Source organism: Bos taurus, chromosome 13 (assembly GCF_002263795.3).
Source record: "Bos taurus isolate L1 Dominette 01449 registration number 42190680 breed Hereford chromosome 13, ARS-UCD2.0, whole genome shotgun sequence".
In the NCBI taxonomy this organism is placed as follows: Eukaryota; Metazoa; Chordata; class Mammalia; order Artiodactyla; family Bovidae; genus Bos; species Bos taurus.
In genome coordinates, this window is record NC_037340.1 from 61036098 (window position 1) to 61055326 (window position 19229).

Sequence of the window (19229 nt, forward strand, 5' to 3'; positions counted from 1 at the left end):
GATCTACACAGTCAAAGACACAATTGTGGGGTAGTTTCAACATTCTTTGGCATTGTCCTTTGGGACTAGAATGAAAACTGACCTTTTCCAGACCTATGGCCACTGCTGAGATTTTCAAATTTGCTGACATACTAGGAACAGTACTTTAAGAACATCATCTTTTAGGATTTTAAATAGCTCAGCTGGAATTCTGTCAATTCCATTAACTTTGTTCACAGTAATGCTACCCAAAGCCCACTTGACTTCACACTCCAGAACAGAATCTGGCTCTAGGTGAGTGACCACACCACCATGGTTATCTGAGTCATTAAGTCCTTTCTTGTAGAGTTCTTCTGTGTATTCTTGCAACTTCTTTATCTCTTCTGTTTCTGTTAGGTCCTTACTGTTTCTGTCCTTTATTGTGCTCATCCTTGCATGAAATGTTCCCTTGATAGCTCCAGTTTTCTTGAAGAGATCTGTAGTCGTTCCCATTCTATCACTATCCTCTATTTCTTTGCATTGTTCATTTAAGAAGGCCTTCTTATCTCTCCTTGCTATTCTCTGGAACTCAGCATTCAGTTGGGTATACCGTTCCCTTTCTCCCTTACCTTTAGCTTCTCTTCTTTCCTCAGCTATTTGTAAAGCTTCCTCAGACAATCACTTTGTCTTCTTGCATTTCTTTTTCTTTGGGATAGTTTTGGTCACTGCTTCCTGTACAATGTTACAAATCTACATCCATCGTTCTTCAGGCACCCTGTCTACCAGATCTAATCCCTTGAATCGACTTGTCACCTCTACTGTATAAACCTAAGGGATTTGATTTAGGTCATCCCTGAATGGCCTAGTGGTTTTCCCTACTTTCTTCAATTTAAGCCTGAATTTTGCAACAAGGAGTTCATGATCTGAGCCACAGTCAGCTTCAGGTCTTATTTTTACTGACTGTATAGAGCTTCTCCATCTTTGGCTGCAAAGTACATAATCAATCTGATTTTGGTATTGACCATCTGGTAATGTCCATGTGTAGAGTCATCCCTTGGATGGTTGGTAGAGGGTGTTTGCTCTAACTGTTATGTTTTCTTGACAAAACTCTATTAGCCTTGGCCCTGTTTCACTTTTCCAAAGCCAAACTTGCCTGTTACTCCCAGTTATCTCTTGGACTTCCTACTTTTGAACTCAAATTCCCTATGATGAAAAGGACATCTTTTTTGGTGTTAGTTCTAGAAGGTGTTGTAGGACTTCATAGAACTGGTCAACTTCAGCTTCAGCACTAGTGGCTGGGGCATAGACTTGGATCACTGTGATGTTGAATGTTTTGCCTTGGAAATGAACCAAGATCATTCTGTCATTTTTGAAGTTGCAACCAAGTGCTTGCATTTTAGACTTTTGTTGACTATGAAAGCTATTCCGTTTCTCCTAAGGGATTCTTGCCCGCCATAATAGATATAATGGTCATCTGAATTAAATTCACCCATTCCTGTCTCCTTTAGTTCACTGATTACTAAACTGTCAATGTTCAGTACTGCCACCTCCTGAAACTCTGACATTCCCGGGTGAGCCCAGTCTTCAAGTGACAGATATGAGCAGAAAACCATAGAGTCTTTCCAGAAGAAGCCCCAGGCATTGTTCTTACATGCTTTTTTCTGTACATTTTGGGATTAATTAAATGATTTTTTAATGTCATGATCATTAACAATTAATCAGAAGTTACTCTGTTTTAAGTATTCTTCTAAGAACTGTATATATTTTACTCGTTTAATTTTTTTAACAATTCAGTGAGCTATGTAACATTAAGTCTTTTTATCCATGAAAACCTTAAGTCAGTAGAGGTTAAGTTATTTATACAATTTCAGAAAGCTAACAGTTTTGTAAAGTAATTAGCCTCCAATTAAAATAAATAAATTAAAAAAAAAAGAAAGCTAACAATTTGAAGGTCAGGCACTCAACCTAAATCTATCTGACTTAAAAATTCATGATCCTGGAATAGTATACAGCAGGGGCTTGATAAATTCAATATAAAGTGACATGAGTGACACAAAGGAGCCGATTACAAGAAAATTGATAAGAATATTTCAGGTGAAGGGCATAGCAAGTGCAAGCAGATATAGTGTGTTCAATGGAAAGAGTAAAGGCTAGTACGGCTGAAGAATAGGGCATGAGTGGGAACTGATATGAGATAAAGCCAGAGAGCTACATGGCAACTGGATCAGGTAAGTCAGGGAGAAGAGTTTGAATTTTATCCAAAATTGCAAAGTTAACAGAAAATCAGAATCAGGACTGTATGTTTTTAGCTCTGCTTCCTCCACCCTCCACACCAAAATTCTCTATGTATCCAGGCACTTTAAACAGTAGGGTCTCTTCTCTCAGCATCCAACAGATACATTTCTGCCCCATTCCCTAGCCACCAAATAGAAAACTGCATTTTGCAATTTTTTTTTTTTTTGCAAATTGTTGAGTAGAAAAAAAACCTGCGTATATTTAATGCATACAATGTGATGAGTTTGAACATAAGCATTTGGTGCTGTTTTTGTAGCCCAAACTAGGATGAAATTACATTTTGCAATTCCTTTCCCTGTATGGAATCAAGTTAGGCTTTGCCACAAACTCTTTTCTCTCTTTTCTTTTTCTTTCTTTCTTTTTTTTTTTGGATGATATTGGGGGGTTGGAAATGAAGCAGCATCCCTGTGTTCTGAAGGCTGTCACTGGTTAGAGGCGGTAAGGGGTGTCTGTGAGTTTCAGCCTGTCTTCATTGTTTCCTGGTACACGTCAGCTCTCCTTTCCAACTGCCAGCCCTTCTGACCAAACTGACCCAGGTTCAGGCCCAAAACTAAACACCTCTCTATGAACTCAACAAAGGCCCATATAGTCAAAGCTATGGTTTTCCCAGTAGTCGTGTAGAGATGTGAGAGTTGGACCATAAAGAAAGCTGAGCATCGAAGAACTTATGCTTTTAAATTGTGGTGCTGAAGAAAACTCTTGAGAATCCCTTGGATTGCAAGGAGATCAAGACAGTTAATTGTAAAGGAAATCAACTGTGAATATTCACTGGAAGGGCTGTTGCTAAAGTTCCAATACTTTGGCCACCTGATGCCAAGAGCCAACTCCTTGGAAAAGACCCTGATGCTGGGAAAGATTGAAGGCAAAACGAGAAGGGGGCAGCAAAGGATGAGACAGTTAGATAGCATCACCAACTCAATGGACATAAGTTTGAGCAAACTCAGGGAGATAGTGGAGGACAGAGAAGCCTGGCATGCTACAGTCCATGAGGTCACAAAGAGTTGGACAAGACTAAGCAACTGAACAGCAAATGAATTAAAATAGGCCGTGGTTTTGAAGAGCAAGTAACCTTTCACAGGCTTCTGCACCAGCTCCTTCAGGACCCCAGAGAGCTCTTTACTTTCCCAGCCCTTCCCACAATTGAATAGTCTCATCCTTGTCGTAAATTCCTTAGCCCATAATGCTGATAGCAGTACTGCTGCTTCCCTAATTGAGTCTTAACTAACATATGTTTGAAAAAATGAGCTTCCTTAACAGAAATGAAGGGATTCCCAAGTGATTCAGCGATAAAGAACCCGCATGCCAATGCAAGAGACACAGGAGATGCAGGTCCTATCTCTGGGTCAGGAAGATCGCCTGGAGGAGGAAATGGTAACCCACTCCAGTATTCTTGCCTGGAGAATCCCATAAACAGAGGAGCCTGGCAGGCTACAGTCCTGGGGGTCACAAAGAGTCAGAAATGACTGAGTACACACACGCAACAGAAATGAACAGCAATCGTGGATTTCTAGGCCTTAGGCACTGAGTCCTTCCTAGCTACTGCCTTCTCTTCATCTTAAAGGCTTTAGAAAGAGCTGTTTACACTTACTGATCTCATTGCTTCACTTACCTTTCAGTCTTCAACCTCCTCAATCTGTTTTCTGTCCCTACAAAAATGGTTTTCAACGTTAATATGTCTCGTAAGCCATTGTTGTTGTTTAGTCGCTAAGTCATGTCCTACTCTTTACGACCCCATGGACTGTAGCCCACCAGGCTCTTCTGTCCATGGGATCATGCTTTTATACCCTTGACATCTGTGTCAAATAGGGTCCAGTCAAGAAATGGAAGTCACATAGCATACTTAATGTATGGAATCAGTTACATTGCTGTTGGAAGGCAGAAACAGCAAAAAGAGGACCCTGAGGAAACAGGTATTAGTAACCACAGATTTTTCCAGTAGTCATGTACAGATGCAGTGTGGAAGAATTGATGCTTTCGAACTGTGGTGCTGGAGAAGACTCTTGAGAAATCAAACCAGTCAATCCTAAAGGAAATCAACTCCGAATATTCACTGGAAGGACTGATCCTGAAGCTGAAGTTCCAATACTCTGACCACCTGATGCAAAGAGCCGACTCACTGGAAAAGACCTTAATCCTGGGGAAGACTGAAAGCAACAGGAGAAGTGGGCAGCAGAGGATGATATGGTTAGATAGCATCACTGACTGAATGCACATGAATTCCATCAAACTCCGGGAGATAGTGGAGGACAGCGAAGCCTGGCGTGCTGCAGTCCATGGGGTCACAAGAAGTCGGACACGACTGAGCAACTGAACAACAGCAACCAGAGAATACAGCTACTACCCTTAGGTAGCCGGAACTGAGGAAAGAGAATGGATTTTCAAATCCTTAGAGTTCAGAGGAGGGACCTCCCCACTACAATAGCTGGTTCTTGGACCTCTGAGGATGGGTCACAGCCTGGCCCCCAGAAGGCCTGACCACATGGGTAACCCTGAGATGGCAGGGGGTTACGGCTGCTAATACTTGTGAGAGGGCACAGCCAGACTCCTGCTGGGAGCTGCATCTCTTCCTTCCATTCTCCTGCCGATTTTAGCCCCAGTTACAGTATATTTCTCATGTTCAATACCAACAAAAGCCTCTGTACAGACTTCCCTTTGCCTGGAAAGCCACGAGGGCTCATCCACCTGGCGTTTTGGTCTTTGTTTCTCAAAACACGGTTCTCTGCGATCTTCTCTACGAAATCTTCCCTGACCTTCTGGGTTCCGCGTGTGTGGCGCCCCCTGGTGGTCCCTTGATTGGCAGTCGAACCCTATCGCGTGACCTAAATGAGAAAAGCCAGCAGGCCAGCTCAGGGCGTGCGGGGGCCGTGCCCGTGGGCGGTGGAGGGCACGTGCGAGTGACATCTGTTCCGGTTGGAGCAAAGGAGCGGGAGCCAGAGAGGCCAGAACAATCCATCATTAGCTTTGCCATCGCATCACATTGCCGAGCTGCTTTGCCATTGCCGCTTCCCTTGGCCACTTGTAGCCATGAAGCTCCTCTCGCTGATTCTGGCCGGACTGCTGCTCTTGTCCCAGCTCACTCCAGGTAACCCGGACCTCTTCAGGGGAGGAGCACAGGGTGCGGAGAGAGAGATCTGGACACAGAATCCCACGGGCGGGGAGGATGGGCTGCCGGGCCTCCTGCAGTCGCCTTGTGGAGGAGGAGCCCTCCCTGGCGGCCAGGCAGCCGAGATCTAGGTACCAACTACAACATGGAGAGCTTCTTGCTCAGTCACCTCATCCTGCTGTCCCAGGGAGCATGCTAAGGGGGGTTAGCTTGTGAAGAAGAATGCATAGGAGGAGTAGGAGAAGCAGGAGGAGGATACACAATAGTGGCCATGTCACAAAATAGGCCCCAGAATGATCTAGGCTTAATACAAACCGCAACCACCTTAAGGAGAAAGCAAAGCTCATCTTACTTGTTACCGTCTCTGTGCCAGTCCTTGTGTTGGGAAGCTAGGACCACAGAGATAAATGACATGGCCTGGGAGGGATTCAGACTTCCCAGATGGCGCAGTGGTAAAGAAACCGCCTGCCGGAAGAGACTCGGTTTCGATCCCTGAGTGGGAGAGATCCCTGCAGCCCATGGTGTCGCAAAGAGTCGGTCATGACTGAAGTAACTGAACACCCGCACTGGGAGGCACTCACATGTGAAATAGCATTTACCCAGAGTGCCGTGAGCTGTGTTAGAGGGGATCTGGGGGTCCTGAGGTGCACAAGGGAGGGGCCAGCCCAGGCTGAGGGCCAGGAGAGATCTCCTGGAGGGATACTCTGAGTCCTGAAAAGTGGTTAGAAATTAGAAGGGGAGGGAGAAGAGGTGGAAAAGGAGGGGTGTCCCGGACGGAAGTCAGCTAATAGCAAAGGTCCGAATGTGGGAGACAGCACCACGCCTTCAGGAAACTAGCCCACGATGGAAGGGTGGGTTAAGGGCGTGGCAAGGGGTAAGACTGAGAGTGTTAATCGCTCAATAGTGTCCGACTCTTTGAGACCCCATGGACTGTAGGCCATCAGAGTCCTCTGTCCATGGGATTCTCCAGGCAAGAATACTGTAGTGGGTAGCCATTCCCTTATCCAGGGGATCTTCCCAATTCAGGTATCGAATCCAGCTTTCTTGCATTGCAGGTAGATTCTTTACCATCCGAGTCACCAGGGAAGCCCAGGATCTGGAAGCCCAAGGTTAAGGGTGTGGCAAGGGTTAAGACTGCAGAAGCAGTCAAGGTCCAGGTCTTAATGAGCCTTGACTGCCAGGTGAGGAGCCATAGGAAAGCTTAAGCAAAAAAGGGCTATTCCACCAACTCTAGCATCGCTATCTGGCCCCTCTTGCTCAATTGACAGAAACTTCTGCTCAGCCAAGGCTTTCCCCTCACCTGTCCACAGGGCTGTAATGTATAAATTTCCTCACCTCATCCCTTGTTCCTGCCTGTGGCAAATGTCTGAAATACTACTCAGCTGGGGATAGAGAGGAAAGCCTCAGAACCTGGGTTAAACACTGCTCAATCATTTTCTAACTCTGTGACCTCCAGTAAGCAGCTTAGCGGCTCAGAGTTTCAATGTCCCCATTTCTCAATCTGCTACAACAAAGGTATGTGTATAGTAACATCAGTTTGAGGGAACAACATTGAACACACTGAAATTTTGGTATGCAAAAAAAAAAAAGTGTAGCTTCTTCGTTTTATGTAACTCATTTCAATTTTCCCAGGAAATTCCATCCTGCTGATGCAATGGCTGGGGAGAGGGGTGGTGGAAGGCGCTAAGGGACTGTGCCTAAACTCCACAGTTTAATAAATGCTCATCAGTTCTGATTTAAAACAGTTTCAAGTTAATTCAGTCTCTTTTGAATAAATATTTGAGTAAGTCTTTGAGAATTTCTCCTGTTCCCTTTCTGTTTCTGAGGATAGCACCTGGATTTAGAAGTTAACTAGATGTCATGATTTAACTTATTGGCTCATTCAATAAACATGAAAATGAAAGTCACTCAGTCATGTCTGACTCTTTGCAACCCCAGGGACTGTACAGTCCATGGAATTCTCCAGGCCGGAATACTGGAGTTGGTAGCCTTTCCCTTCTTCAGGGGATCTTCCCAACCCAGGGACTGAACCCAGGTCTCCCACATTGTGGGCGGATTCTTTACCAGCTGAGCCACAAGGGAAGCCCAAGAATACTGGAGTGGGTAGCCTATCTCTTCTCCAGCGGATCTTCCTGACCCAGGAATCGAACTAGGGTCTCCTGCATTGCAGGCGAATTCTTTACCAACTGAGCTATCAATAAACATGTTGAACAAATTTCATATTCCAGGCACTGTGATAGGTGCAGGAGGTAGTGCAGTGAACACATGAGAACAAACAAGGTAAGCAAAGTCTTTAGCCCTTTGGAGTTTGCATTCTGTTGAGAGAAGCAGAAATTTTTTTAAATAAGTGAAACATATGAAATGTCACGTGGTGAGTATGATGAGCAGAGTAGGTGGGAAAGGGGATAGCAAATACCACAGGGATGTAAATTTGCTGTTTTAAAGGGGTGCTCATGGAATGGCTCACCCTGACCTGAGGGAGGATAAGAGGTGATCCCTATGGATTTATGGAGAATATTCAAGCTGGTGGGAATGTGCAGTGCAAAGGCCCTGGGGCAGGCTCATGAGGAGGTAGAGCCCAGTGCTGGACCTTCACTGACTTCTGCAGCAAGGTCCCTCGTTGTGTGTGATCCATGACTGAGGAAACTTCCTGGTTCTGTTGAGAGCCCCACTGACTCAGCCCTTCATCTCAGTCAAATCTTCCATCTAATCCCTAGGTTTAGGCTGTTCACACACAGCTCCTCCCACTCCCTTTCTGCATGGGGGTCTACTGCTGGCAGGTATCTCAGGCTCTCAGCTCATCACCTGTTCTATTTCCACTGGAGACAAGAGGAAACTGAGGACTTTCCTAATTATGCCACAGGAGAGGAGAGGGAGATGCTCAACCACTTCCCTCAGGCATTTCTAGTCTAATTCCCCTCCAGATGGCACCATAATGTGTTGGTACTGTTAGCAATTTCCCTGGGCTACCCTCTGAGGGCAGAAAGTAAATCCCCTTTTCTCTAGTAGTTTCTCCAGGCCAGTCTGGGTGTTTGTAACAAGAGTCTCTTGCCCCCTGCCTTTCTCACATGACTTATCTGTACTTCTTAAGTGTTCAGGTTGACCAGCAGGCCCTAGTCCAGGGGCCCTGGGGCAGGGTGCAGGGGGGTAGGGGGTGCTGGAGGAGAGGAAGGCCTCTCTCTAGCTTGCTGGTAGGTCCTTCATTGTCCTGGCTGGCAGAGACAAGATGTGGGCTCTGGTGGAGCTCTAAGGCCTCCTGCTGCTGCTGCAAATTAGATTTAAGTGCCCCAGTTTCCTCTAGGGAGAATATTTCCTCTTCTTTTCTATTAGCTATGGTGGTGGTAAAGGAGAGTGAATGGAAGTTTCTTTGTCCAGACCCTCAGCCTTTGCCTCCTGTGGCTTGCGATGAGGTAGTTTTACCTGAATCCACCAGGCTCAGCTAATAATATATAAAGGAATTCTTTGAAATTTGGAACCCCCTGATCCTTCTAAATACATTAGGTTCTTAAATGTGTTGTCTTGCTATAAACTACAACAACTCATCTTATTTAAGCTGAGCAATGAACTTTGTCATTCTATTGTTTACCATCCCCACAAAGGCCAGAAACTCTGCCCAATTCTGCTTTTCAGCAACCAAAGGGTCTCATGATTAAAGGGGAATGAAGTATATATCACTTTAATATTTTTAAATTTTTTAAATTAGGTTAATTGTGGAATCCAGGACATATGTATAAAGCCCAAGAACCCAGCAGAGATTAGATTTAGGTGGGGTATGTCACATCCTTTTCCATTATACCTCCTCATAGCACCCAGAGTTCCTCCTTTATAATTTTCAGCCTAAGTCTAGTCAATCAAATATCTGGGTAGCTATTTCTTTAATAGTTGTTTCTCATCTCCTCTCCCCCACTTGAATGGAAGTTCTCTGAGGGCAGCTGTCTGTCTCTAACTTGCTTGTAACTGTATCTCCTGTACAGGCTTCTCAGTCTCCATGTGTATTTCCCTTGGATAGACATCTAGAAAGGAAATTGACGGTCAAGACTGCACCATCTGAAAATGTGCCAAGTAGCCTCCAGAGAGGCTGAAACAAAGTATATGAGACCGTCTTTCCTCTCACTCTCAACAACAGTTCATCTTGATATTCTTGAATTAAAATTTCAGATTTTATTGTTAAATTGTGGAGGGGAGTGCCTTATCTTTTTTGTAAAATAAAACACAGTTATTCATATCCCGGACAAGCCCCCCAAAAAAGAAAAAAAAAAACAAACACAGAATTACACATGGGCCCAGTAGTTCTGGGGCTTCCCTGGTGGCTCAGCCAGTAAAGAATCTGCCTGCAATGCAGGAAACCTGGGTTCAGTCCCTGGGCTGGGAAGGTCCCCTGGAGGAAGAAATGGCAACCCACTCCAGTATTCTTGCCTAGGAAATCCATGAACAGAGAATCCTGAAGGGCTACAGTCCACAGGGGCACAAAGAGTTGGACACAACTGAGCAACTAACACTTTCACTTTTTCACTTTCCAGTAGTGCTGGCACATGGGCTTAGCTGCTCCGTGGCATGTGAGATCCTCCTGACCGGGGATCGAACCAGCATCCCCTGCATTGCAAGACTGACTCTCAACCACCTGACCACCAAAGAAGCCCTTGAATTATAGTTTTGTCTGGGTATATGCCCAATTGAAAAATGGGCAGAGGACCTTAATAAACATTTCTCCAAAGAAGACATACAGGTGGCCAGTAGGCACATGAAAAGATTCTCAACATCACTAATTATTAGAGAAATGTAAATCAAAACTACAGTGAGGGGACTTCCCTGGTGGTCCAGTGGTTAAGACTCTGTTCTTTCACTGCATGGGGCACAGGTTCACTTCCTGATTTGGGAACAAAGATCCCACAGGTGTGGCCAAAAGAGAGCTACAGTGAGGTACCGCCTCACACAAATCAGAATGGCCATTATTAAAGAGTCTATAAACAATAAATACTGGAGATGGTATTGAGGAAAGGGAACCTTCCTACACTGTTGAGCTTCCCAGGTGGCTCAGTGGTAAAGAATCTCCCTGCAATGCTGGAGACACAGGAAATGTGGGTTCGATCCCTGGGTGGGCAAGATCCCTGGAGAAGGGCATGGCAACCCAATCCAGTATTCTTGTTTGAAGAATCCTATGGACAGAGGAGCCTGATGGGCTATAGTCCACGGGGTCGAAAAGAGTTGGACTTGATTGAAGCGACTTAGAACGTACACATACCTACACTATTGGTGGAATTGTAAGTTGGTGCAGTCACTATAGAGAACAATATGGAGATTCCTTGGAAAACTAAAAATAGAATTATTATATGATCCAGAAATACAATTGGTTTTTATATATTAATCTTATATCCTACAGCCTTGCTAAACTCAATAGGTTTCATAGCTTTTGGGAGGATTTTATACGTAGATGATCATGTCATCTTTAAACAGTAGTAGTTTTATGTCTCCCTTTAAAATCTGTTTTTAATTCATTAGTAAGTATGATAGTATCTGCAGAATTTTCACAGATGTTGGTAATCAGGTATTATGAATTCTGTCAAATGCTTTTTCTACATCTATTGAAGTGATCATGTGATTGGGTGAGGTGGGAGGGTTGCTCTGCTGATGTGAATTATTAATACATTGATTGATTTTTCAAATGTTGAACTGATCTTTACATTTTTGGACTGATTCACATTTATTATGATGTATTATCCTTTTTATACACTTTGGGATTCAGTTCATATTTTGTAAAGGATTTTCACATCTGGTTTATGAGGGATGTTAAGTCTGTAAGGGTTTTTACATCTAAGTTCATAAGGGATATAAGTCTGTAGTTTTATTTTCTTGGAATGTCTTTGACTTGGGTGTCAAGGTAATGCTGGAAGACTTTGAAAAGAATTGGTATTATTTCTTTCTAAAAGAATTGGTGTTATTTCTTAATAAATGCTTGGTATTAATATAATTCATCAATGAAGCCATCTCAACCTAGAGTTTTCTTTGTGAAAAATACTTACGTACAAATTCAATTTCTTTCAAAAAATTAAGGGGTTTAGAGTTATGTATTTCTTCATGTATGAGCTTCAGTAGTTTGTGTTTTTCAAATAATTTGTCTACTTTGTGTAAGTTGTTCGATTTATAGTCATGAAGTTTTCTCTGTTATGACCTTATTATGTTGTAATAGCTATAGAATCTATAGTGAAGTCCTCTCTTTCCTTCTTATTCTGTTTTTGGCCACCCTGCACTGCTTGTGGCATCTTAGTTCCCAACCAGGGATCACACCCCCACCCTCTGCGGAGAAAGCGTGGAGTCCTAACCACTGGACGGCCAGGGAATCCCCTCTCTTTCATTCCTGATAATAAACAATTTATTTCTTCTCTTTTGCTTTCTTCCTGGGCAGCCTGCCTGGCTAGAAATTTAGAATATTTTTTATGTTTTCAAGAAACCAGCTTTCAGTTTTAATTTGTCTGTTATTTTTCTGAGGTTTCCAAGGTGATGCTAGCAGTATCCAGTGGAATCCAGGACTCCACCTACCAATGCAAGAGACACGAGAGACGTGGGTTTAGTCCCTGGGTCGGGAAGATCTCCTGGAGTAGGAAATGGCACCCCAAATTTCCTATTTACTTTTGCTCCAATCTTAATGATTTTTTCCCTTCTACTTAATTTACTCTTGTTTTTCTCACTTAATTTGCTCTTGTTTTTCTCACTTAAGATATAAGCATTGATGGTTGATTTAAGACCATTCTGTCTAAAGTACACATTTTAAACTGCAAATTTCCCTCTAATTACTACTTTGTCTCAGTTCCACAAATATTTTTATGTATTGTACTTTTAATTAGTCAATTCAAACTTCTCTAATTTCTCTTTTGGTTTCTCTTTCACCCATTAGTCATTTCCCAGTACATTGTTCAATTTCTAGTATTTGTGAATTTTCCAAATGCATATCTACTATTAATTTTTAGTTAATTCTACTATGGACAGACATACACCTATATAAGACTTCAATTCTTTTGTAAAAAAACTTCTTATTTTATATTGGAGTGCAACCGATTAACAATGTTGTGATAGTTTCAGATGGACAGCAAAGGGACTCAGCCATATATACACATGTATCCATTCTCCCCCCAAACTCCCCTCCCATCCAGGCTGCTACATAACATTGAGCAGAATTCCCTGTGCTGTATAGTAGGACTTTGTTGGTTATCCATTTTAAATATAGCAGAGTGTACATGTTGATCCCAAACTCCCTATCTTTTCCCTCTTCTTCTCCACTCCCCCAAACCATAAGTTCATTCTCTAAAAGACTTCAATCCTTTTATTTTTATTGAGATCCTGTATGGTATATCTTGGTAAATATTCTGTGAGCTCTTGGGAAAAATCTCTGTTTTTCTGTTGTTGGGTAGTGAAGTGAAGTGAAGTCACTCAGTCGAGTTCTTAGCGACCCCATAGATGGCAGCCTACTGGACTCCTCTGCCCATGGGATTTTCCAGGCAAGAGTACTGGAGTGGGTTGCCATTGCCTTCTCTGGCTGTTGGGTAGAGTGGTCTATAAATATCTATTAAGTTGGTTGATAAACTCATCAGTTCAAATATTCTGTATCTTGTATTAAATTGTTCTATCAACTATTGAGAGAGGAATGTTGAAAGCTGAAATTATCATTGTGAATTTGTCTATTTCTCCTTTCAGTTCTTCCAGCTTTTTGTTTCATGTATTTTCAAGCTCTGTTATTTGGTGCATTTGATTGAGAATTAATGTCTTTTTGATAAGTTGAGATTGTCATCATGAAATGACCTTTTTATACTTAGCAATTTAGTTAGTTCTGAAGTCTACTTTTTAAATCTTAACATAGCTAGTATATTAATAATACTCCAGCTTATCTTTGATTAGTGATTTCATGATTTTTTTTCCTTTTACTATTAACATAACTATGTCTCTCCATTTAGAATGAATTTCTTATAAACAGTATGTAATAGATCTTGCTGTTTCATCCAATCGGACAATTTCTGCCATTTAATTGAGATGTTCAGACTATTTATGCTTAATATAATTATCAATATGGTTGCATTTAACCTACCATCTTTCTGTTTTCTATCTGCCTATCCTTTCTTTGTTTACTTTATCTTCTTTCCTTGCCCTTTTACAGGTTACTTGAGTCTTTTTATGATTCAAATTTTTATCTACCATTGCCTTATTAACTATACCTTTTTCTTTAAATTATTGCTCTAAGGATAGGCTTCCCATGTGGCTCAGTGGTAAAGAATTTGCCTACCAAGCTGGAGAAACAGATTCAATCCCTGGGTCAGGAAGATCTCCTGGAGAAGGAAATGGCAACCCAGTCCAGTATTCTTGCTCTAAGGTTTAGTTTTTCACATTTGGCAAGTGTTTACTGAGCCTTGCTCTGCGTAGGCACAGTCCTGAAAGAAAGTGAAAGTGTTGATCAGTCAGTCATGTCCAACTCCTTGCGACCCCTCAGACTGTAGCCCACCAAGCTCCTCTGCCCATGGGATTCTTCAGTCAAGAATACTGGAATAAGTTGCCATTTCCTCCTCTAGAGGATCTTTCTGACCTAGGGATCAAACCCGCATCTCCCTCGTCTCTTGCATTGGCAGGCAGCTATATATATGATCCAAACACTACTCAGCCATAAAAAAAGAATGAAATAATGTCATTTGCAACAACATGAGTGAATCTAGAGATTATCATTCTAAATGAAATGTCATATAGAGAAAGACTAATATCATATACTATCACTTAATGTGGAATCTAAACTATGATCCGAAGGAACTTATTTATAAAATAGAAATAGACTCACAGATATAGAAAACAAACTTATGGTTACCAAAGGGAAAGGCGGGTAAGGGAGAGAGAAATTAGGAGGTTGGGGTTAGCGTATGCACACTATTATATATATATATAATAGATAACCAACAAGGACCTACTGTATAGCAAAGGGAAATATATGCAATATTTTGTAATAACCTACAAGGGAGAGAATCCGAAAAGAAATATATATATGAAAAGTGAAAGTGAAGTCGCTCAGTCGTGTTCCACTCTTTGTGATCCCATGGACTGTAGCCTACCAGGCTCCTCCTTCCATGGGATTTTCCAGCAAGAGTACCGGAGTGAGTTGCCATTTCCTTCTTCAGGGGATCTTTTCCACCCAGGGATTTAACCCAGGTCTCCCGCATTGTAGGCAGATGCTTTACCCTCTAAGCCACCAGGGAAGCCCCAATATATGTGTGTGTGTATATATATATATATATATGTATATATCACTGTTCTATACAGCTGAAGCTAACATAATATTGTAAATCAACTATACTTCAGTTTTTTTCAACTATGATGTTTATTACACTACTAAAGATTTACTGGGCTTCCCTGGTGGCTCAGTGATAAGGAATCTGCCTGCCAATGCAGAACACGTGGGTTCAATCCCTGGGTCAGGAAGATCCCCTGAAGGAGGAAATGGCAACCCACTCCAGTATTCTTGCCTAGGAAATCCCAGAGACAGAGGAGCCTGGTAGGCTACAGTCCATGGGGTTGACAAAAAGTCAGATACGACTTAGCAACTAACCAACAACAACAGAGATTTACTAGGCACACAGGGAAATAAGAAAATGTGACTGAGAACCAGTATAAACAACAGAGCACAGAAGCAGATCCATGAAACATCCGGATTCAACTGTACTTCAGTTTTTTTTTATTAAAAAAAAAAAAAACATGGATGACCCTTGAAAATAAGTGAATAAGTTAAAGAAGTCAGACATAAAATGCTACAGGTTATGTGATTCCATTGACATAAAATATCTATATTAGGCAAATCTATAGAGAAGATGGCAAATTGGTCATTGCCCAAGGATGGAGAGAGGGGAAATGGGAACAGTTAATGGGTGCAGGGTTTCTGTTTGGGATAATTAGAAAGTTCTGGAACTAGGTGGTGATGATGGTTGCGCAACATTGTGACTTTATGTAACGCCGCTGAACTGTACACCTTAAAATGCTTAAACTGATAAGCTTTATGTTATTTGTATTTTACCGCAATTTTTAGAAAGAGAGAGAAGGAAAAAAGAGAAAGAAGGACCAGGATGAAAGTCAAAGGACACTGAGGACCCTCTATCACATCGGTTTTAATCCTTTTACAGACCTTTCAAATCCAGAATCTACCTCTTCTTAGGGCTGACACTGTCTCTGTTCTTTCTTTTCAGGTGGCACCCGAAAATGCTGGAATTTTCATGGCAGTGCCGCCATAAATGCTTCAAGAAGGAAAAGGTCTATGTTTACTGCACAAATAATAAACTGTGCTGTGTGAAGTCCAGGTACCTGCCAAAAAACTTACCATGGCAAATCTAAGTTCCTTGAAGCCTGAAGTTATCAAAAGGCAGATGAAGCTACCCTGAGTCTGACCCCAGTAGATTCTTGAACTCTATCAATAAACATCTCTGGCTGATCCCTATGTTTGCCTGTTAGTCTACCCAGTGGTTCTCAGAAAGTCCTCTTTCAGGTGGTCCGTTTAAGTCAAAACCATTTCATTATATTTCACAAGCACTCAGTGGAATTTTCTGAAATCTACACTACATACAATAACACCATTATGCTGGCAGTTAGTGAAAGGTTATCATCTAATAAATCATTGCTTTGAAACTCTGAAATTTTCCTTTAACCTATATGGAAATACAAGAACTAAAAGCATTTTTGTTGTCTGCAGGATCTGGGAGTCCCAAGACTGGGGTCCTGGGGCTAGTAGTGCCCACCCACTGCTGAGTGGAGCAAGATCCCAGAGTCACTGGACGCAGGGCTCTCGGGGTCCCAGAGCTAGTGCTGGTGCCCTGGTGTGCAGGGTTGGGGCCAGGCCCTCTGGTGGACAGAGCCAGGTTCCCAGGCAGCTGTGAGCTCAGGGAATCTTGGGGCAGTTATGCCTGCTGGGGGGTGAGGCTGTGTCCCTCCCAGCTAGTTGCTTGACTTGAGGTGTACCAGTTGTTCAGTTGTCCAGTCGTGTCCAGCTCTTTGCAACCCCATGGACTGCAACACGCCAGGCCTCCCTGTCCCTCACCATCTCCTGAAGTCTGCCCAAGTTCATATTCATTGCATCGGTGATGCCGTCCAGCCATCTTATCCTTTGATGCCCTCTTCTCCTTCTGGACACTGAGGTGTCCCAGGACTAGTGCCAAAAGGCTAATGGGTGGAATCAGGTCCCCTGGAACTGTAAAGCTAGAGGGAGGATTCCAAACTGCCACTTACCAGCACCGGTGTCCACAGACACCGGTGTCTGTGTCCCAGGGTAGGCTCCAGTTGCCTCCTGCCTCTCCAGGAAGTTCTCCGAGATCAGCAGGTGGGTCTGATCAGCAGACGGGTCCCAGAGTGTGTGCCCTTTAAAACTGGAGTCTCTATTTCCCACAGTGCTCTGGCTGTCCCCAAAGTAAGCCCCACTGACCTTCAAAGCCAAACTTTCTAGGTTCTCATCTTCCTGGTGTAAAACTGCTGGACTGGGGAATCTGATTGCGATTCAGACCCTTCGCCCCTTGGGGAGAACCTCTGCAATTGTAATTACCCTCCTATGTGTGGATCGCCCACCCCAGGGGGGATAGGTCTTGACTTCTACCATGACTCCACCCCCTCCTATCCACCTCACTATGGTTCCTTCTTTATATCTTTAGTTGTAAAAGCAACAGACAACTTCTAAATATTATAAATTTGTCAAGGAAATTTGAGGAAAAGATTGACTGAAAGAATAATCAATACAAAGAAAAAAAAAGTACCAATTTTCTATCAATGCATTACAAACCACTCTAAAACTTAGTGGATTAAAATAACAACTATTCATTATTTCTCAGAGTTATGTGTGTTAATTAAGTGGTTCTTCTGCTATTCTCACCTGGGGTCACTGATATAATCACATGTCTCTCCATATGGCCTCCCCATCTCAAGGAAGTTAACTTTGGCTTCTAACACAATGGCTAGGTCTAAGAAGGTAAGCCCCAATATGCATCATTTATCAAACTTGTGATGTTATGTTTTTATAAGACCCACTGGGCAAAGGAAGTCATGTGACCTGAGGTCAATATAGGAAAAACTACACAAGGACATGAATACTGGAGGAATGATTCCACTCGTGATCATCAATGTATCAATATATCACAAATGGGATCTCTAAGAATAAACTGGGCATTCTAAACTAAAAGGTACAAAATCTAAAATTAAGGATTTATTGGTTGCATTTAACAGCAGATTGAACAGAGTAGAAGAAAGAACCAGTAACTCAAAAACAGATGAATAGGAAATGCAATCAAAGCACAGAGAGAAAAAAATGCAGAACAAATAGGGCAGAACATGAGAAACTTATGGGAGAATACCAAATGGTCTAACATATAGGTAACTGGAGTCTCAGAAGGAGAAGAAAGAGAATTGGGAAGAAATGTTTTTTAAAGACAATGGCTGAAAATTTTCCAAAATTGTGGAAAGATATTAATCCACACACTCACAAAATTTAGTGAACTCCAAGCAAGATAGACACAAAGAGAATCAAAATAACATAACATAATCAAACTAGTAACAACCAAAAGAAAAAGTATTTCCTGATAACTGTGAACATTTCAAACAAAACATGTTCAAGAATTTTTACGGAGCATATCAGAAGCCCTTATTGAAGGACACTATAAAAAGCCTAAATTAATAAAGACATAATATTTTGTGACTTAGATAACTCAGTATCTTCAAGATGTCAATTCTGGGACTCCCTTAGCAGTCCAGTGATTAAGACTTCACCTTCCTATATATATATAGGATTTGATCCCTGGATTGGGAAGATCCCCTGGAGAAGGGAAAGGCTACCCACTTCAGTATTCTGGCCTAGAGAATTCCATGGACTGTGTAGTCCACGAGGTTGCAAAGAATAGGACACGACTGAGTGACTTTCACTTTCACTTTTTCCTATGCAGAGGGTGCAGGTTTGATCCTTTGTTGGGAAACTAAGATCCGGCATTCCTCATAGCCAAAAAACCGAAACATAAAAACAGAAGCAATATTGTAACAATTTCAATAAGGACTTTTAAAACAATTTTTAAAGATGTCAATTCTACACCGTTTCCTAGATTCATTGAAATTCCAATCAAAATACTAACAGAATTTTTTCCAGTATCTGTTGAAAATTGTGTAGAGATAAACAAATATTTTGTTGGGGACATAGACATAGATGACAAAACTATCTGTAAAGCACAAACATAAGATGATGGTTAATTCTAAGATATTAGGAATTGCAAGAAGTAATGCTGATATTCTAATTTTTTATCTGGGTGGTAATTATAGAGATGTTTCTTGCCTTCTTGTTTTTTACTTTTTATATTTTTTAAAATATTACTTTGCTTTCTGAATGTATAATAAAAATCAGGTTTTTCCAAAAGGAGATAAAAGCTATGAACACAAAAAAATGAAAAAGCTAAATTAGCTAAAAGTCCCAGAAAATAAAATATTTGAAAATTACATGTCCTATAAAATGTTTTTTCCAGATTATGTAAAGAACTCTCAAAGCTCAATATAAGGAAACAAAATTGGATAACAAAATGAGCTAAATATTTGCACTGATATCACTGAAAAAATTACACATGTAAGAAATAAGCACATGAAAATGGATAGATATTAGAGAAATGCACATTAAAATCACAATAAAATATTACTACACATATATCAGAGTGTCCAAAATTAAAATAATTGATCATAATGATTGCTGATGAGGAACAAGCATTGGCAGCGGAAGCACTTATACACTGCTGGTGGGAAAGTAAAATAGTACAACCGCTTTGGAGTTACACTATTTGTACAGTTGGGCAGTTTCTTTAAAAGTCTGATGAACCACAAGATCCAACCACTCCATACC

At 41.7% G+C, this 19229-nt stretch overlaps 1 protein-coding gene across 1 annotated transcript; it reads left to right on the top strand.

Annotated features, from left to right (window-relative positions):
• The first annotated feature begins 5185 nt into the window (after positions 1-5185).
• On the top strand, positions 5186-15812 carry DEFB123 (defensin beta 123). Its single transcript, NM_001102343.2, is given in 3 exon segments — positions 5186-5335; positions 15565-15595; positions 15598-15812. Coding segments are annotated over 3 exon segments (201 nt in total). The 5' UTR covers positions 5186-5277; the 3' UTR covers positions 15710-15812.
• The last annotated feature ends 3417 nt before the right edge of the window (positions 15813-19229 follow it).